At 33.6% G+C, this 17,580-nt stretch overlaps 3 protein-coding genes across 3 annotated transcripts; all 3 read right to left on the bottom strand.

Moving 5' to 3' along the window:
• Positions 1-3,004: 3,004 nt before the first annotated feature.
• Positions 3,005-7,968, bottom strand: LOC132305244 (F-box protein At3g07870-like). The gene is made up of 2 exons (XM_059802917.1): positions 7,824-7,968; positions 3,005-4,074 (listed from the first exon to the last, which is right to left on the bottom strand). The coding sequence occupies exons 1-2, from the start codon at positions 7,966-7,968 to the stop codon at positions 3,005-3,007; spliced, it is 1,215 nt and encodes a 404-aa protein (XP_059658900.1).
• Positions 7,969-8,017: 49 nt separating this feature from the next.
• On the bottom strand, positions 8,018-8,989 carry LOC132305242 (F-box protein At3g07870-like). The gene has a single exon (XM_059802916.1). The coding sequence runs from the start codon at positions 8,987-8,989 to the stop codon at positions 8,018-8,020; it is 972 nt and encodes a 323-aa protein (XP_059658899.1).
• A 2,603-nt stretch (positions 8,990-11,592) lies between these two features.
• Positions 11,593-12,795, bottom strand: LOC132305241 (F-box protein At3g07870-like). Its single transcript, XM_059802915.1, has one exon. The coding sequence runs from the start codon at positions 12,793-12,795 to the stop codon at positions 11,593-11,595; it is 1,203 nt and encodes a 400-aa protein (XP_059658898.1).
• Positions 12,796-17,580: the final 4,785 nt, after the last annotated feature.

Below are 17,580 nucleotides of genomic sequence, written 5' to 3'. Positions count from 1 at the left end.
GGCATCGCTGTTGACTGTGTTTGAGATGAAGCGCTAATGAGACGAAATTATGACTCTATTGTCGTGAAACTGCAATGATATGTGAAATTAATTTGAGATATAAATTGAAAATTATATTGATGTGTATAATACAAGAATACATAGGGATTTATATAGAAGAGAACACCGAGAGCAAATAAACTCCATATAAAATAATGATACATATGGTAATGAAGATAGGTGATGATCGCTAACCCTAAACCTAGAATACAATACATAATATAATCCGAGAGTAACAAGGTAAGGTTATTGATGATATGTAATATTTAAAAAAGATCAAATGCATGTTCATTTCTATTCACAATTTCTAAAAAAATTCTTCACCGTTTTGTCTAATTTATTTATTTATTTATTTGTTTTAATTTCAATCTTATTTTAAAACTTAAATAGAGACCCATTTTAAATAATAATAATAAAAAAAACCTTAGTTAGACTAACTTTCATTAAATTACAGAAATAAAAATACATAAATGTTCCCTAAAGTTGTTGAGAGGTGTTTTGGCAAATGGAAGTAAAACACGTGGATTTTATCAAGGTTTTCCATGATCCACTAGATTGACCAACAATGGTCCAATTAATAGTGAAGCATACTTGGGGATGACTACGACATTATTATAATACATTTTGGAAATTCAATAACTTTCCAGAATTATCCCTTTATTTAACAAAATTATGAATTTAGTCACAATTTGAATTGGAAAAGGAACTAATCCCTAATATATCTTACTTAGGATCAACGTGCAAAAATATAGAAAATTGTACGATCTCAAAAAATCTCAATTTTTTTACATTAATTTTTAGCAACTACCAAGGTTTGCTTATGGAAATTGTGGAATCAGTATCTTGAAAATTAATGGCACCAAACTCGTACTACTATCTTCACAAATTTTAATCTAAACTTAATTTGAGTAACAACTAACAACAGTATACATTTTTATTCATACAAATACAAAAATAAAAGGTAAAAATGAAACAGCTAACAAATGCAAGCCAATGTGAAAAGAGATCTATGACTTTTTAGGAAGCATGAAAACGAACATGAACACGAGATATAAGTACGACGAACACGAGATATAAGTACGACGACATGATACAGCAACGACGATACAACAAATCTAAATAAAATAGGACATAGAAGCAGTATGAATACGTCAAATAATAATAATATATTATATTATATTATTATATCTATATATATAATAATTTTTATTTTTATATTTTATTAATACAATATCTGGAGCTATGTTTGTTATTTTTGCTTTCTTAAATTTTCTATTATTTTTTAATTAATCCATAATATATTTTAAATTGCTTTAAATCACAATCTTCTAAAACAATTAAAAAACCACTTTGTGAAAAGTCAACATGCTGGTATATACTTATTGTTACTTAGATTTAGCAAGCTAATTGTCATGTTCCGCGACCAGAGGTTATGTCACACGCAAATGCCCAACAGAAGATCATGACAGAGTAGCTTGCATGGACCGGGAACTTTCTAGACTTCTCTACATGAGCTTGGAAAGGTTGAAATCCGTCAAGATAACCTCAAGTAGTTAGGGGAAAGCTTTTTGTGTAACGCAAGGGAGCACATTTCCAGTAGCATCAAACCAGTTTGGAAAAGGAAGAGAAAAAAAAACTGTCCTCGTCGTGCATGTGTCTCAGCTATGAAAAAAGTAAAATATTTAAATTTCAGACACTTCCATGTCCAACACTGCCACAACACCCCTAAGTGAAGTGTCTGATGCTTTCTAGAAGTTGTACACGCACAAACACCAAAAATAAAAAATAAAATACAAAATTAAAAAAAAAAACAGAGATTTCAAACTCCAATAATAAAAGATGCAATGACAACAAGCATGCTGAAAAAAATAATAATAATCAATTACAAAAAGAACAAATTTTATGTTTTGGTGGGTAAATAAGCATATTATTAGAAGAACCAACTATTCCTAGATAGGCCAAAAGAGTACATGAAAAAGAAACAAAAAAATGAATATGAAATGCAGTCAGTATCCAAATTAATAACAATATTAAGTATTTTAAAGTATTTATATGCATGGTTGTAGCTTAGTAATACTTTCGCACCTTTTAAAATGGAAAAATGAGAATTCTAATCTTCAATAAGACAAAGTGGGTGCGTGATTCTTATCAAGAAAATAAAACTATATATATATGTATATATATATATATGCATATAAACTGACATTTGTATGACCTTTTGCTCAAGAGGAAGTGTCAAACAGATGAGCATAGGATGAGGTGGAGAGTATGTGAAGCAGATTAATCAACAATGACAATTTTTAGTGGAAGGCCAAGAAGATTGCTATCATACTGTGTGCGCAAAAAAAGTTGAACATAAGCAATTCTTATACAAAACAGAGTCACCAATACAACCAAAAAAAAAAGGTTAAGAGAGTCAACTATTGAAATCTAATCTGAACAGTTATTAAGAAAAAATTAACATATATAAATCTATTAATTTTATGAAAAAAACATAATAGATTCATTCCATTACATGACAAAACAAGTCTGCAAATTTTTTTTTTAAAGTATTTACGCTGATGGTGAACAACATATTTTCAAGCAAAAACAAGGAATGCAACAAGATACTTTTCCCAAGAAAAAAATTTCTCTATCTGATGCCTTGTGGTGGGAGCAAAATAGATGGGGAGTAGATTCCAACTTGGCCATTTTTGTTCTTTAGGATGCTCTCCCTTTTGAGCACTCTTTAATGAAAATTTACTAATCCAAAAATTATATAAATAAACAAAAAGTTCCCATGGAAAACAGAATATCAAAACCATATTGAGAACCAAGAATAATTTGGCATTGAAAATCACAGAGACAATAAGAAGTTTAAAAGAAATCATCAAACGTCCTTATTTTAAACACACACACAAAAAAGAAAAAAAAAAAAAAAAAGGCATATACAAATTAAAATTCTATGAAGAACATGATAGATTCATCATGGTACTATCAGTGGTGAACTTTTAGTATTACAAGAATATTTTGAATCGGCATTCAAAACCCTCAAACATTCTGTCACCCAAAGATTCTTGAGTGAAAGAAAGCCCGGGTTATAAGTAACTGGTGTGAACCTCAATGCACGAACCTCGAGTTGAGTAAACCTCCTTTCTTTCGGATTATAAGAAACCATGGCACCATCACATGACACCAACATCTCTCCGTCTTTCCAAACCATGACCGGGTAAAGTGACTCATGAAGCAGCCCACCCGGAAGTGTGTTTCTCAAAATGCAATCTTTAGTCCAAGAAGTAGCAACTCCATAATCTTTCATCGACCATATATCAAGAGAATGGCTCCCCCTATTATCAAATACACAGAGACAGTTCCCCAACACTCCCAAACTAACAAAATCTATTTTATTTCGAATATCTAGGGGCAGTGGAATTGGGCGGAATTGTTCATCCTCAATGTCAAAGGAATATATAGAATAAGAAAATATACTATCAACTTCAAAGCCTACAATCCAATGAAGAGCCCCATTCAGAATAACACCAAACCGTTTTCCGGGAACAGGGGATAAACCTTCACCCACATTTCTCCATGTACCAGTTCGAAGAGTACAAACCTGAGAGATAGTCCCTGATTTTTGAATGAGTTTGTGCACACAATGCCTACGTTTTTCACTCGCAATTCTTACAACCTTATACTGGTTGGTGGCAGAACTAAATCCAAACCCATATGCCACACAATAAAGTTCTTCCCGTGGTTTGGGTTTCGGAAGGGCAACATATTCTCCCAAAATTGGGTTGCTAATGTAAAGACTGTCAGTATGTTGTCCATTCCAGAAACAGAGCAAACCATTACAACAACTCACTAATTGTAGCTCGGGGTAAGATGTATTTGTATTTTGGAAACACATACGCTGATCAATGTAGTTAGTTTGATGTGCAAGTTCAAGTAACTCGAAACCACAGCCAACCCAAGACATGATGATGTTGATGTAGGGCATTTTTGCAAGCCGAACGCTGTTGAAATAAGGGTAGGTTGAACCAGGTTTTGCAAACGCACCTGCAGTGTAAGAGCGTTCGCGTTGTAAGCTTGGACAGAATGTCCACAACGATGGGGGAAGGAAGATCCATCATGGAAACTCCGTAGTGTGAGAGTATTTCTTGCCCTTGATTTTTGTTTTCTGCTACTGCAGTTGCCAAACTATCTCTTCTACATCTTTTATACTTTTCCATGGCTTGATTTTTCCTTTTGAATGTTCACTTGATCCCACAATTCTTCTCAATTGGTGCCTCTCTCTCTCTCTCGATCTTCAGGGGCTATCACGCACAGCTTACTTCCGCTAGCTTCCACTTTATATGGATTTCACGCTCGGACTCACTCCTGTATGACTTCGGTTTTTCAACTTTTTCAAAATCTCACTTGTAAAAGGAGTAAACTTCGAGTAGATTCATCACGAAGAAAAAAGGGAAACTTTTATGGATATATATATATTCGAAGATTCCTTAACCAAGAGGGAGAAAAGTGGTTTAGGAAATATTAAAGTAGTGATCGTGTTATATTAGGAAAGTAAAAAGAAAGTGGGTTTATAGTAGTATAGTTGGCTTATACTTAACGGTCACTAATCACTGTACAAAGGTGAGGATAAAATTTCTATATATATATATATATAACGAACAACCCTCACAGCCAACTCCGTCACCGACAGTGCTGACTAAAGCCTTAGGCCATTGCCTATCCCCCAGCCAATAGGAAGGTTCCAAAGTTTTGAAAATTCCTTATATAAATTATATTATGTTAATTATTTAATAATATTATTAAACACTAAATAATATAGAAATTAAATATTTCTATATTAAAGATTTATGTTTGAAAATAATTTTTTTTTCTCTCTCTCCTTTTCATTCAGGTATTTTTTTTAAAATTAAACTCTACCTAGTGCAGAAATTTAATATTGGGCAATAAAGATTTATATCCTTTGTTTGACTTTTTCTCTATCTCTCTCTCTCTCTCTCAACCTCATTCAAATTTTTATTAAACCCTAATTAATACATAACATTCTTATGTAACCTTTTTTTTTTTTTTTTTTTTTTTTTTTTTGTCTCTTTCTCTCTCTTATTCACATTTGTTACAAGAACCCCCCCCCCCCCTCTCTCTCTATGTACACACACACACATTTCAATGAGTTACATTCGCAGTATATATTTTATTTAGTTGTTATTTGGGAAAGTTGCGAACTTTTCATATTCTTTTTCAATAAGTTACATAAATATTGTATGAATATTAATATATTAACGGACACTTATAGCAAAGTAATAAGGATCTTAAAAATATCATATATATATAAATTTTTTAAAGGTACATATATCATTGGGGCGGGGCGGGTTTATCACTAAATCCGCCTTTGCCCCTAGCTAGCTGCAAATTTTTAATTATTTTATCATATTCATTTTAAACCCGTTTCGAATTTTTAATTATTTTATCATATTCATCCCAAATCCATTTAAAGAGCTTCCAAATCCATCCCACTAGAGGCTGGGCAGGGCGGGGTGGAAACTTGTCGGAACGGGGGAAATTGCCATCCCTACATTACACGGTTTTTTTAGACAATTTATTTGACAAAAACAATATGCATCAAAAATAAAATAAATTATTATAGGCATGTTGGTTCTAACCATAAGAACACTGCTAGCACATTTTTGTCATACTTTAGTCTCTTTTTATTAGTTATAATTTCTTTTCAATTTTAGTTGCATATAAATGTGGTGGTGTTACTCGAGTAATAAAAGACTTTTTGGTGATTCCATGAATATTCTCATGAATTTTTACATAAGCTACTTTGCTTGCTTACTAATATTCATGTGATTATATTTACTTAATTTTGCTAAGCTACTTTGTCTCTTTATTAACCTACTAGTCCTTAAACGTATTCATTTCATTAAATAAGAGTGTTTGAGTGTTTCTTGCCAATTTTTATTTTTTGCTATTGCTTTTGCTTGAAAGGGTTGTTGCTAAATTGATTGCACAAGAAAAACCTAGAAAAGAAAGCTCCTATTTTCCATCTCTGTTATTTGTTCTTCCCCAAGCAGAGTTAAATTCCAAATACCATAGGTCTCTCAAAAAATTCTGATACCAATGAGTTTTGATTTAATTAGGGTGAAATGCCAAAAAAAAAAAAATCCTCTTGACTTGCAATCATCTGCAATAAACTACTCTTTTGATTTTTTTTTTTTTTATAGCACAAAACCCCCTCAATTATCTGAAGGGGTGCTCAACTATTATCTGCAGATTGACACGTGACATTTAAAATCTATCTAGTGCTTGTGTTAAACTACGTCAATTAATTTAAAGAAAGTTTGAAAACTGCACCGTTCTGAGATAAGAAAAATTTACCAAAATTTGAAATCTGCACCGTTTTGAAATAAGAAAAATTCACCATTAAGGTTTTAACTAACATGGGCAAAACCCTCAAGGAATGTACATATATAAGGATTAAATACAATTAGATATGGTAGAATAAAGAATAAAAATACATTAAGGTTCATCCATCCTTTGCAAGTCATCTACCAAAAAAAAAACAAGAAAAAAAAAAAAAAATTGCTTCCCTGTCTCATACATTAATTTCAATCCTTCCTGGTGCAATTAGAGAGCATAGGATGTGGTGGAGAGTATGTGAAGCAAATTAATCAAGAATGACAGTTTTTAGTGGAAGGCCAAGAAGATTGCTATCATACTGTATGTGCAAATAAAGTTGAACATAAGCAAGTCTTATACAAAACAGAGCCACCAATACAACCAAAAAAGATGTTAAGAGAGTCGACTACTGAAATCTAAAGAACAATTAAGAGTCTGTGGGGGTTCGTTTTCGTAACACAATAAAATACATATAAATGGTGATATTATACACAAATCTGAGTGATCCAGACAACATAATAGAATCCGAGGTGGACTGAGAGAGTTGGAAGCACAAGTAAACTTGAGAGAGAGAGAGAGAAAGAGGATGGCAGTGTACTAACCATCATTGACTCCCTTGGTAAATGTTTAAGGGTTGTGAAGACAACCTATGAGAGAGATACTTAGAGCTCTCAATGTCTAGGAGGTGTTTTTCTCCCTGTTTGCTTTACCCCTCTTGGCTTTGGAACACTTCCTTATATAGGCCAGGTGAGAGGTTGAATGATGTCATTGGATGGCATCACATATGAATTAATTAATAGAATAATTAAAAGAGAGAAATATCTCAAATAATTATAAAGCTATATTAAAATGAGGTTGATAATTTTCGGGAGTCAAAATGGTATTTCTTTCTCTGCAAGTCAGGTTGAGGATCAACTCGACGAGCCCTGGACTTCAGCCACCAAACCAAGTACCTCTCGGATCCCAGGTAATCCTGAGTCCTACTTCCAACTCAAGTCTTTAAGTCTTCGTTCTTCTGTTCGAGGTATACTGATAACGTGGTAAATGACGTAATTCTTTGACTATTTGACCAAGCTACGTGGGCCGTGTAGGCTAACACATTTTCAACACCTACAGAGTCCAACAAAAATTTTCCCATCAAATAATCCTTGACCTAAACCAAGCTTGCAAAATGAGAAATTGCCTCTAACCATTGCTAATAATTTGTAAAATAATTATGTCGATTGTTTGACTAGAATTTGAAGAAGAAAGAGACATGCATCACATCAGAAGAACAATTTACTCGGCTACGTACAAGTGCAAATAAATGATAACTAATAGATTCATCATGGTACTATCAGTGGTGAAACTTTAAGTATTACAATAATATTTTGAATTGGCATTCAAAACCCTCAAACATTCTGCCATCGGAACATTCTTGAGTGAAAGAAAGCTCGGGATATAAGTAACTGGTGTGAACCTCGACGCATCAAACTTGACTTGAGTAAACCTCCTTTCTTTTGGATTATAAGAAACCATAGCACCATCACATGACACCAACATTTCTCCGTCTTTCCAAACCGTGATCGGGTAAAGTATCTCACGAAGTAGCCTACTCGAGTGTGTTTCTCAAAATGCAGTCTTTAGTCCAAGACGTAGCAACTGCATAATCTTTCATCGACCATATATCAAGAGATTGGCTCCCCCTATTATCAAATACACAGAGACAGTTCCCCAACACTCCCAAACTAACAAAATTTCTTTTATTTCGAATATCTAGAGGCAGTGGAATTGGGCGGAATTGTTCATCCTCAATATCAAAGGAATATATAGAATAAATTTTTTTACGATCAACTAAAAAGCCTACAATCCAATTAAGAACCCCATTCAGAATAACACCACACCGTTTTCCGGAAACGGGGAAGAAACCTTCACCCACATTTCTCCATGTACCAGCTCCAAGAGTACAAACCTGAGAGACAGTCTCTGATTTTTGAGTGATTTCACAGGTTTTACTCACAATTCTGACAACCTTATACTGGTTGGTGGCAGAACTAAATCCAAACCCATATGCCACACAATCAAGTTCTTTCCTTGGTTTGGGATTTGGAAGGGCAATATATTCTCCCAAAATTGGATTGCTGATGTAAAAATTGTCATTAGGGTGTCCATTCGAGAAACATAGCAAACCATTGCAACAACCCACCAGTTCTAGCTCGGGGTAAGATGTTTTTGTATTTCGGAAACACATACGCTGACCAATGTAGTTAGTTTGATGTGCAAGTTCAATTAAGTAGAAACCATAGTTCTGCGAAAGAATGATAATTTTGATGTAGGGCATTTTTGCAAGCCGAACGCTATTGAAATAAGGGTCCAAGAGTAGGTTGAACCAGGTTTTGCAAATGCACCTGCAGTTTAAGAGGGTTCGAGTTGGAAGCCTGGATAGAATGTCCACAACGATGGGGGAAGGAAGATCCATCATGGAAAAATCTGAGTGTGAGAGTATTTCTTGCCCTTGATTTTTGTTTTCTGCTACTGCAGTTGCCAAATAACTCTCTCTTCTGCATCTTTTATACTTTTCCATGGCTTGATTTTTTCCTTTTGAATGTTTACTTGATCCTACAATTCTTCTCAATTGGTGCCTCTCTCTCTCTCTTCAGGCGCTATCACGCTCAGCTTACTTCCGTTGGCTTCCACTTTATATGGATTTCACGCTCAGACTCACACTTCTGTATGACTTGGGTTTTTCAACTTTTTCCAAATCTCACTTGTAAAAGGAGTAAACTCCAAATAGATTCATCCACGAAGAAAGAAAGGAAACTTTTATGTATATTCAAGGTTTCCTTAACCAAGTGGGAGAAGAGTGGTTTGGGAAATTTTAAAATAGTGATCGTGTTATATTAGGATAGTAAAAAAAAAAAAAAAAACGTGGGTTTGTAGTAGTCTAGTTAGATTATATTCAACGGTCACTAATCACTGTACAAAGTTGCGGATAAAACAACTCTCACAACCAACTCCATCATGTACCGTGCTGACTAAACTAATTATTTTATAATATTATTGAACACTAAATAATATAGAAATTTAATATTGGGCTTAAAGATTTATATCTGAAAATAATACGGATTATATATTTATTTCTTCTCTCCTCTTCATTCAATTTTTTTAATTAAACTCTAACTAGTGCAGAAATTTAATATTGTGCCCTAAAGATTAATATCCTCAAACGACTTATTTATTTATTTTTCTTGTTTCTCTATCTCTCATTCTCATTCTCATTCAAATTTTTATTAAACCCTAACCAATACAGAATATTTTTAAGTAACTTTTTTATTTTTTAATTTAATTTTATTTTTGTCTCTTTCCCTCCCTCTTATCCACATTTGTTACACAACCACTCTCCCTCTCTCTGTATATATATATTTCAATGAGTTGCATTCGCAGTAAATATTGTATTTAGTCGTTATTTAGGGAAGTAGTGAAACTTTTCATATTATTTTTCAATGAGTTACATTTGCAGTAAATATTGTATGAATATTAATATATTAACGAACACTTGTAGCAAAGTAACAAGGGTCTTAAAAATATTATAGTATATATATAATTTTTAAAGGTACATATATAATCGGGGTGGGTTTATCACTAAATATGCCTTCGCCCCAAACCCGTTTCGAATTTTTAATTATTTTATCATATTCATATATCCTAAACCCATTTAAGGAGCTTCCAAATCTATCCATTAGAGGCGGGGCGGGGTGGAAACCTGCCGGAGCGGGAAATTGCCATCCCTACATTATAGGATTTTTTTTTAGACAATTTATTCGACAAAAACAATGTGCATCAAAAATAAATAAATTATTACAGGCGTGTTGGTTCTAACGGTAAGAACACTGCTAGCACGTTTTTGTCATATTTTAGTCTCTTTTTATTAGTTATAATTTCTTTTCAATTTTAGTTGCATATAAATGTGGTGGTGTTACTCGAGTGGTAAAAGATTTTTGGTGATTTCATGAATATTCTCATGAATTTTTAATTTTTTACATAAGCTACTTTGCTTGCTTAGTAATATTTATGTGATTATATTTACTTAATTTTGCTTGCTAAGCTACTTTGTCTCTTTATTAACCTAATAGTCCTTAAGCGTATTCATTTCATTAAATAAGTATGTTAGAGTGTTTCTTGCCAATTTTTATTTTTTGCTTTTGCTTTGCTTGAAAGGGTTGTTGCTAAATTGATTCACAAGAAAAACCTAGAAAAGAAAGCTCATATTTTCCATCTCTGTCATTTGTTCTTCCCCAAGCAGAGTTAAATTCCAAATACCAAAGGTCTCTCAAAAATTTCTGATACCCATGAGTTTTGATTTAATTAGGGCGAAATGCCCCTCTTGACTTGCAATCGACTGCAATAAACTACTCTTTTGAATTTTTTTAAGCACAAAACCCCCCCTCAATTATCCGAGGGGGTGCTCAACTACTATTTGAGACCAAAATGCCCCTTTACTTGCTTTGCTGCTGCAATGGGTTACCGTTACTAAAATAAATCGAAGCAGGTCAGAGGCACTTCAATTTTAAGAACAAATCTCATCTATTTTTTTTTTTTTTGAAAGATACATCATATATACAAGGGATACCATATGGAGATCTAAGTCACATAAAGCAGGAGTTAGGGCGAGAGCGACAGCAAATTCGAGAGCGGAAGCGTGAGAACGGTAAAATTAAGTCATAAGCAGGGAGAATTTAAGGGAGAGCGCGTGCGGAGTGTAAAAGTAAGAACACACTCAGAACGTGAAAGCGACACATGTTGAGAAGGATTGTATAACTTAGACGAAGATAAGTCTTGATGTTTACACAAACTTTTAGTGAACATATGGGTGGCAAAACCCTTGAGGAATCCATAGGATTATTGAATACAATTAAATAGAGTAGAATAAAGAATAAAAATGCATTAAGATTCGTCCATCTTTTGCAAGTCATCCACACACAAAAACGCAAAAACACGAAGAAGAAAGAAAAAAAAAAAAAAAAAAAATTGCTTCCCTGTCTCGGTCATTAATTTCATTCCTTGCTGGGGCAATCAGAGAGCATAGGATGAGGTGGGGAGTATGTGAAGCAAATTAATCACGAATGAATTTTTTAGTGAAAAGGCCAAGAAGATTGCTATCATACTGTGTCTGCAAAGAAATGATAACTAATAAAATTCGGTATCGACTTTCAAAACCCTCAAACATTCTGCCATCGCAACATTCTTGAGTGAAAGAAAGTTCGGGATGTAAGTAACTGGTGTGAACCTGGACGCATCAACCTTGACTTGAGTAAACCTCCTTTCTTTCGGATTATAAGAAACCATAGCACCATCACATGACACCAACATCTCTCCGTCTTTCCAAACCGTGATCGGGTAAAGTGTCTCACGAAGCAGCCCACGCGGAAGTGTGTTTCTCAAAATGGAATCTTTAGTCCAAGACGTAGCAACTCCATAATCTTTCATCGACCATATACCAAGAGAATGGCTCCCCCTATTATCAAATACACAGAGACAGTTCCCCAACACTCCCAAACTGATCAAATCTTTTTCATTCCCAATATCTAGAGGTAGTGGAATTGGGCGGAATTGTTCATCCTCAATATCAAAGGAATATATAGAATAAGAAATTTTATGATCAACTATAAAGCCTACAATCCAATGAAGAGCCCCATTTAGAATAACTCCACACCTTTTTCCCCGAAGTGGGAATATACCATCTCCCACATTTTTCCATGTACCAGTTCCAAGAGTACAAACCTCAGTCTCCGATTTTCGACCCGTTTTACGCACAATTCTTACAACTTTGTACTGGTTGGTGGCAGAACTAAATCCGAACCCATACGCCACAAAATCAAGTTTTTCCTGTGGTTTGGGTTTAGGAAGGGCAACATATTCTCCCAAAATTGGGTTGCTAATGTAAAAACTGTCATTAGGATAGCCATTCGAGAAACAGAGCAAACCATTACAACAACCCACTAATTCTAGCTCGGGGTAGGATGTGTTTGTATTTCGGAAACACATACGCTGATCAATGTAGTTACTTTGATGTTCAAGATCAATCAAGTCGAAATGACAGTCCATAAAAAGCATGATAATACTGAGGAAGGACATTTTTGCAAGGCGAGCATTATTGAAATAAGGGTCTAAGAGTAAATTGTACCAGGTTTTGCAAACACACCTGCTTTGTAAGAGGGTTCTGGTTGGGAGCCTGGAAAGAATGTCCACAACGATGGAGGAAGGAAGATCTATTACGGAAACTCCAGAGTGTGAAAGTGTTTCTTGCCCTTGATTTGTGTTTTCTGCTACTGCTTTGCTTGAAAGGGTTGTTGCCAAAGCACTTCTTCTGCATCTTTTATACTTTTCCATGGAAATTAAAAAGAGAAAATTCACATAAAATTTGATAATGCATGCATTGATAATTAAATAGGTTGATCTCTGCACTGTGTATATATATAGTTAAAAAAAAAAAAAATTCATATGACAAAACCAATGCTACCAGCCTACCAGGAAACAAAACCTACTCTTGAAAGGAAACTGACACTAAAAAGTAAGTTTCTAAAAAAAATAAAGAATACTAAATATAGAAGGAAAGTGCAAGTCCACGAGGAGATGGATAAGGAAGGAGAAATTATCATAAAGTTACGGGATAAAAAAAAAATAAAAAAATTACGGGATAAAAAAAAAATAAAAAAAACTAAATAGAACTAACATAAAGATTCTCCGGAAGGAATTTACTATTGACACTTCTCAACGTGATGTCTTCCATGTCAAGGGTGTGAGGAATTATTACTTTGGCCAATAACAAATTGAGAGGCAATAAAAAAAATTTAAATAAAATTTGTACATTTAATTACGTAAAAATTTGTGATTGATCGAGATCACCCAATTCCGTATAATAATTTATCTGAACTCATAATTTAAGATGTGTATGTATAGAAAATCAATCTTAATTTTTGGCGTGGACAAAATACATACACCTATTGTGTCTCTCCCAACATCACGATTTTCCTTCAAATTCTATCTCTATTTTAAAATATGCTATTATTTCTGAATATTCGTTAACAAGCTATGAGAGATTCAAGTGACTACCTCGTTTAAAGTTAAGGCATTAGACTAAATTACCGACGTAATAATCTTTGTATTTTCACTGCAGAGTCAGATCTATATTCATTTGGAGGGCAAATTAATAATATAAAATTAAATAAAATAATGTAAATTTTTTTTTTTCTTATTATTATTTTTATGTATATTGTTAAAAATACCAAAAATATTTATTAAAATTATATTAATGTGGGTGTTTATGAGTATAATGTACTCAACTTTTTTGTGTTTATGTGAAATTGAAGTTTCACCAAAAAAAAAATTGTTAAATGATTTATGCAACAGTTGGAACAGTTGGTTTGTAGAATAATTGTTGGGCGTTCACAAACTTAAATTTTTTTAAAGCACTGAAATTGAGGTGTTAAATATCTACCAAAATTTTGTAGAGAGTTTTAGCGTGTGCATGTCCTAAAAGGAAAGCCTATAAATAGGAAATAGTTTTATTTGTAACATTAAGTGAGAAGGAATAAAATTCTCTTTAATTACTCTCATATTGGATTGGTCAAGTGATGGGTAAAAAAGCTTACTTGACTGAAAACGACCCAAAACAGAAGAAGAATTAAGAAAAATGATTCAAATATATATAGAGAATTATATCTAAATACACACATATATTTACTAATTTTGTTTTGATTATTGTGATTTTCCCCTTTTGAGCACTCTTAATAGACAAAAATTTGATTGGGAGGACAGAAAATTTTAAACCTTATTGAGAACCGAGAATAACAGTATGAGAACCGAGAATAACAGTATAAATAGAAGGTCACAAGAAATCCTCAAATGCCCTTACTTCATACACATAGCAACAAAAACACACACATTAAAATTGTATAAACAACAAGATAGATTCATCTCAATATTTCTCCAAAGCATGATGTCGTTGGGGTGTACTTAAGCCCCAGATCATTGTATGACTCAGTTAAGAGTACAACAAAAATTTTCCCATCAAATAATCGTTGACCAAAACCAAGCTTGCGACCGCAAAAATTACTTTTTAACTCTTGCTAATAATTTCTAAAATAATTATGTCTGTAATTTGTGTGGACTAGAATTTGGAGGAGAAAAAGATCGACATGCATCAAATCATAAGCACAATTTACTCAGCTATAAAGAAGAATCTAGTCGATAATAGCAATAGCACAATTTAACATACGGGTGAAACTATGAATCGACTTTCAAAACCCTCACACATTCTGCCATCTGAACATTCTTGAGTGAAAGAAAGCTCGGGATATAAGTAACTGGTTTGAACCTCGATGCACGAACCTGGAGTTGAGTAAACCTCCTTTCTTTCGGATTATAAGAAACCATCGCTTCTTCACATGAGACTAACATCTCTCCATCTTTCCAAAGTGTGACCGGGTAGAGTATGATTGGGTCAAGTGTGTTAGGATGCAGCCCACGCGGAAGAGTGTTTCTCAAAATGCAATGTTTAGTCCAAGACGCAGCAACTCCATAATCTTTCATTGACAATATATCAAGAGAATGATGGCTTCTATTATCAAATACACACAGACAGTTCCCCAACACTCCCAAACTGACTAAATCCATGTTATTTTGAATATCTAGAGGCAGTGGGATTGGGCGGAATTGTTCATCCGTAATATCAAACCAATATATACATTTAGAATATGTATGATCAGTGAAAATCCAATGAAGAGCCCCATTCAGAATAACCCCACACCGTTTTCCCCGAATGGGGATTGGACCATCTCCCCCGTCTCTCCGTGTACCAGTCCCACCAGTTCCAAGAGTACAAACCTCAGTCTCTGATTTTTGACCCCATATAAGTACAATTGGTTGGTGACAGAACTAAATCCAAACCCATAAGCCACAAGATTAGTAATTTCTTGTGGTTTGGGTTTCGGAAGGGCAACATATTCTCCCAGAATTGGGTTACTAATGTAGAAACTGTCCATAGGGTATCCATTACAGAAACACAGCAAACCATTACAGCAACCCACTAATTCTATCTCGGGGTAAGATATTTTTGTAATTGGGAAACACATATGCTGATCAATGTAGTTACTTTGACGTTCAAGTTCAGTTAAGTAGAAACCACGGCCCTTAGAAAGCATGATAATACTGATGAAGGGCAATTTTGCAAGGCGAACAGTATTGAAATAAGGGTCTTAAGAGTAGGTTGAACCAGGTTTTGCAAACGCACCTGCAGTTTAAGAGGTTTCGGGTTGGAAGCCTGGAAAGAATGTCCACAACGATGGAGGAAGGAAGATCTATCATGGAAAAATCCGAGAGTGAGAGTGTTTCTTGCCACATTTTGTTATTTTCTGGTACTGATTTGCTTGAAAGGGTTGTTGCTAAACTTTTTCTTCTTTTGCATCTTTTATACTTTCCCATGACTTGATTTTTTCCTTTTGAATGTTTAATTGATCCGCACATTTTTTTTTTTAACTTGGTGCCGCTCTATATGTAGGCGTTGCGTTCTGGCGTTCACGCTCGGACTTCTATTTTGTGTGATTTAGGCTTTTCCTAATTCTACTTATAAAAGAGAGTAAATTAGACTTGCTTTAGGACTCCCACTCCATGTGACTTGGGATTTTTCAAATCCCACTTATATAAGGAGTAAATTTCAAATACCAACCCTAGGATCTCTCATAAATTTCTGGTACCCATGAGTTTTAATTTTATTACTATAATTTCTGCAAATTTGCATTTATTCACAGATTCTTCCACGGAGAAAGAAAGGAATTTTTTATTTTTATTTTTTTATCGATATGATAGTACATACTAAAAATTCATTATATTTAATTATTATATGTAAATATATTAAGTAGGAAAATCTTTATATTAAAAATTTATTATCTTTAATTATTATATATGTTTTACATATTTGTAATATTTTATATAGGAAAAATTACGATCGATGAATTTGTCTCTTTATTCACTTTTTTGTTTTTGAGTACTAGTGTTAAGAAAATCAATAAAATGTATTAATCCGTTTAATGACCTATTTATCAAAATCATACATTTAATATTCAATTAAATAATAAATGCTAGAAAAAAATTGTCAAAATTAACCCAAAATTTTAAAATAAGAAAGAAAAATCATAAGAATTAGTCAAAGTTTATGTTAAAATGACTTAACTGTCTATTGTAATTGGGTTTAGACATGTAACATATTATATAGGTCATATTTACGATTATGACATGTTGAGTTAAACGTGTATAAACGGATTGAACTTCTCAATCCTAACTCAACACGGTTAATCGTGTCAACCCGTTTAAGACCCAAACTTATTTAAGATCAACCCATATCCGATTATCTCGTGTCGTGTTGACAGGTCGTATCGTAATTTGCCACCTTACTCAGGTAGTTAGGGAAAGCTCTTTGTGAAATGCAAGAGAGCACATTTCGGTAGCATTCGGTAGCATCAAACCAGTTTGGAAGGGAGAACAAAAACTGTCCTCGCCCATGTCAGGCCTGTGTCTCAACTATGAAAAAAGTAAAATATTTAAATTTCAAAATACTTTTAACCATGTCCAACATTGCACCAGTTACAGATGCAGCAAAACTGACATCGAAAGGCAAGAAACACTATGACATTAATAAGAAATAGACACTGGAAGTTGCGAAACCAGCTGGATGTGCTTATTGGTAGGAGTAGTTAATTCATTTAGAGAAGAAATCCTTATTCTCACAGCATTGGAAATTTTGGAGATAACATGCAATCCAAATATAATAGATAGAAGAGGAGAAAATATATTGTTCATTTCAATCCAAATATAATAGATAGAAGAGGAGAAAAGTAGTTTCAATATACTAGCTCTGAGAGTTCTCCTTTTAAAGGATGTAGAAGCCCAATTGAATATAAAGCTCCGAGAATGAAGATTAAAATAATGAAAGATGACATAGAGGATATGATGCCTAAAATGTTAAGAAATTAAATCTATCATATTGATATCATATAAAAAGAATATATTTTTAACCATGGTGGTGTTATCGGGAAAATTTTGTGTGCGTGCCCAAGGAGGATTCTAACTCCCATTCTCTAGGATGTGAGGTGAAATTCTAGTCATTAGGCTTGGGGT

The sequence above is a fragment of the Cornus florida genome, unplaced genomic scaffold (genome assembly GCF_030987335.1).
Source record: "Cornus florida cultivar Cherokee Brave unplaced genomic scaffold, ASM3098733v1 CherokeeBrave_3.0.0_Hap2_Chr04, whole genome shotgun sequence".
Lineage (NCBI taxonomy): Eukaryota > Viridiplantae > Streptophyta > Magnoliopsida > Cornales > Cornaceae > Cornus > Cornus florida.
The sequence above is the reverse complement of the archived record's forward strand: the minus strand, read 5'-3'. Positions and strand labels throughout refer to the sequence as shown.

What these genes read in the sequence shown, in the direction of transcription:
- LOC132305244 (XM_059802917.1), bottom strand. Translation starts at nt 7,968, where the DNA reads ATGTTGGTGTCATGTGATGGTGCTATGGTTTCTTATAATCCAAAAGAA. An exon ending in GAATGTTCCGATGGCAGAAT is followed by an intron (nt 4,075 to 7,823) that starts GTTTGAGGGTTT and finishes CTTACACTGCAG; the next exon opens with GTGCGTTTGCAAAACCTGGT.
- LOC132305242 (XM_059802916.1), bottom strand. Translation starts at nt 8,989, where the DNA reads ATGGAAAAGTATAAAAGATGCAGAAGAGAGAGTTATTTGGCAACTGCA.
- LOC132305241 (XM_059802915.1), bottom strand. Translation starts at nt 12,795, where the DNA reads ATGGAAAAGTATAAAAGATGCAGAAGAAGTGCTTTGGCAACAACCCTT.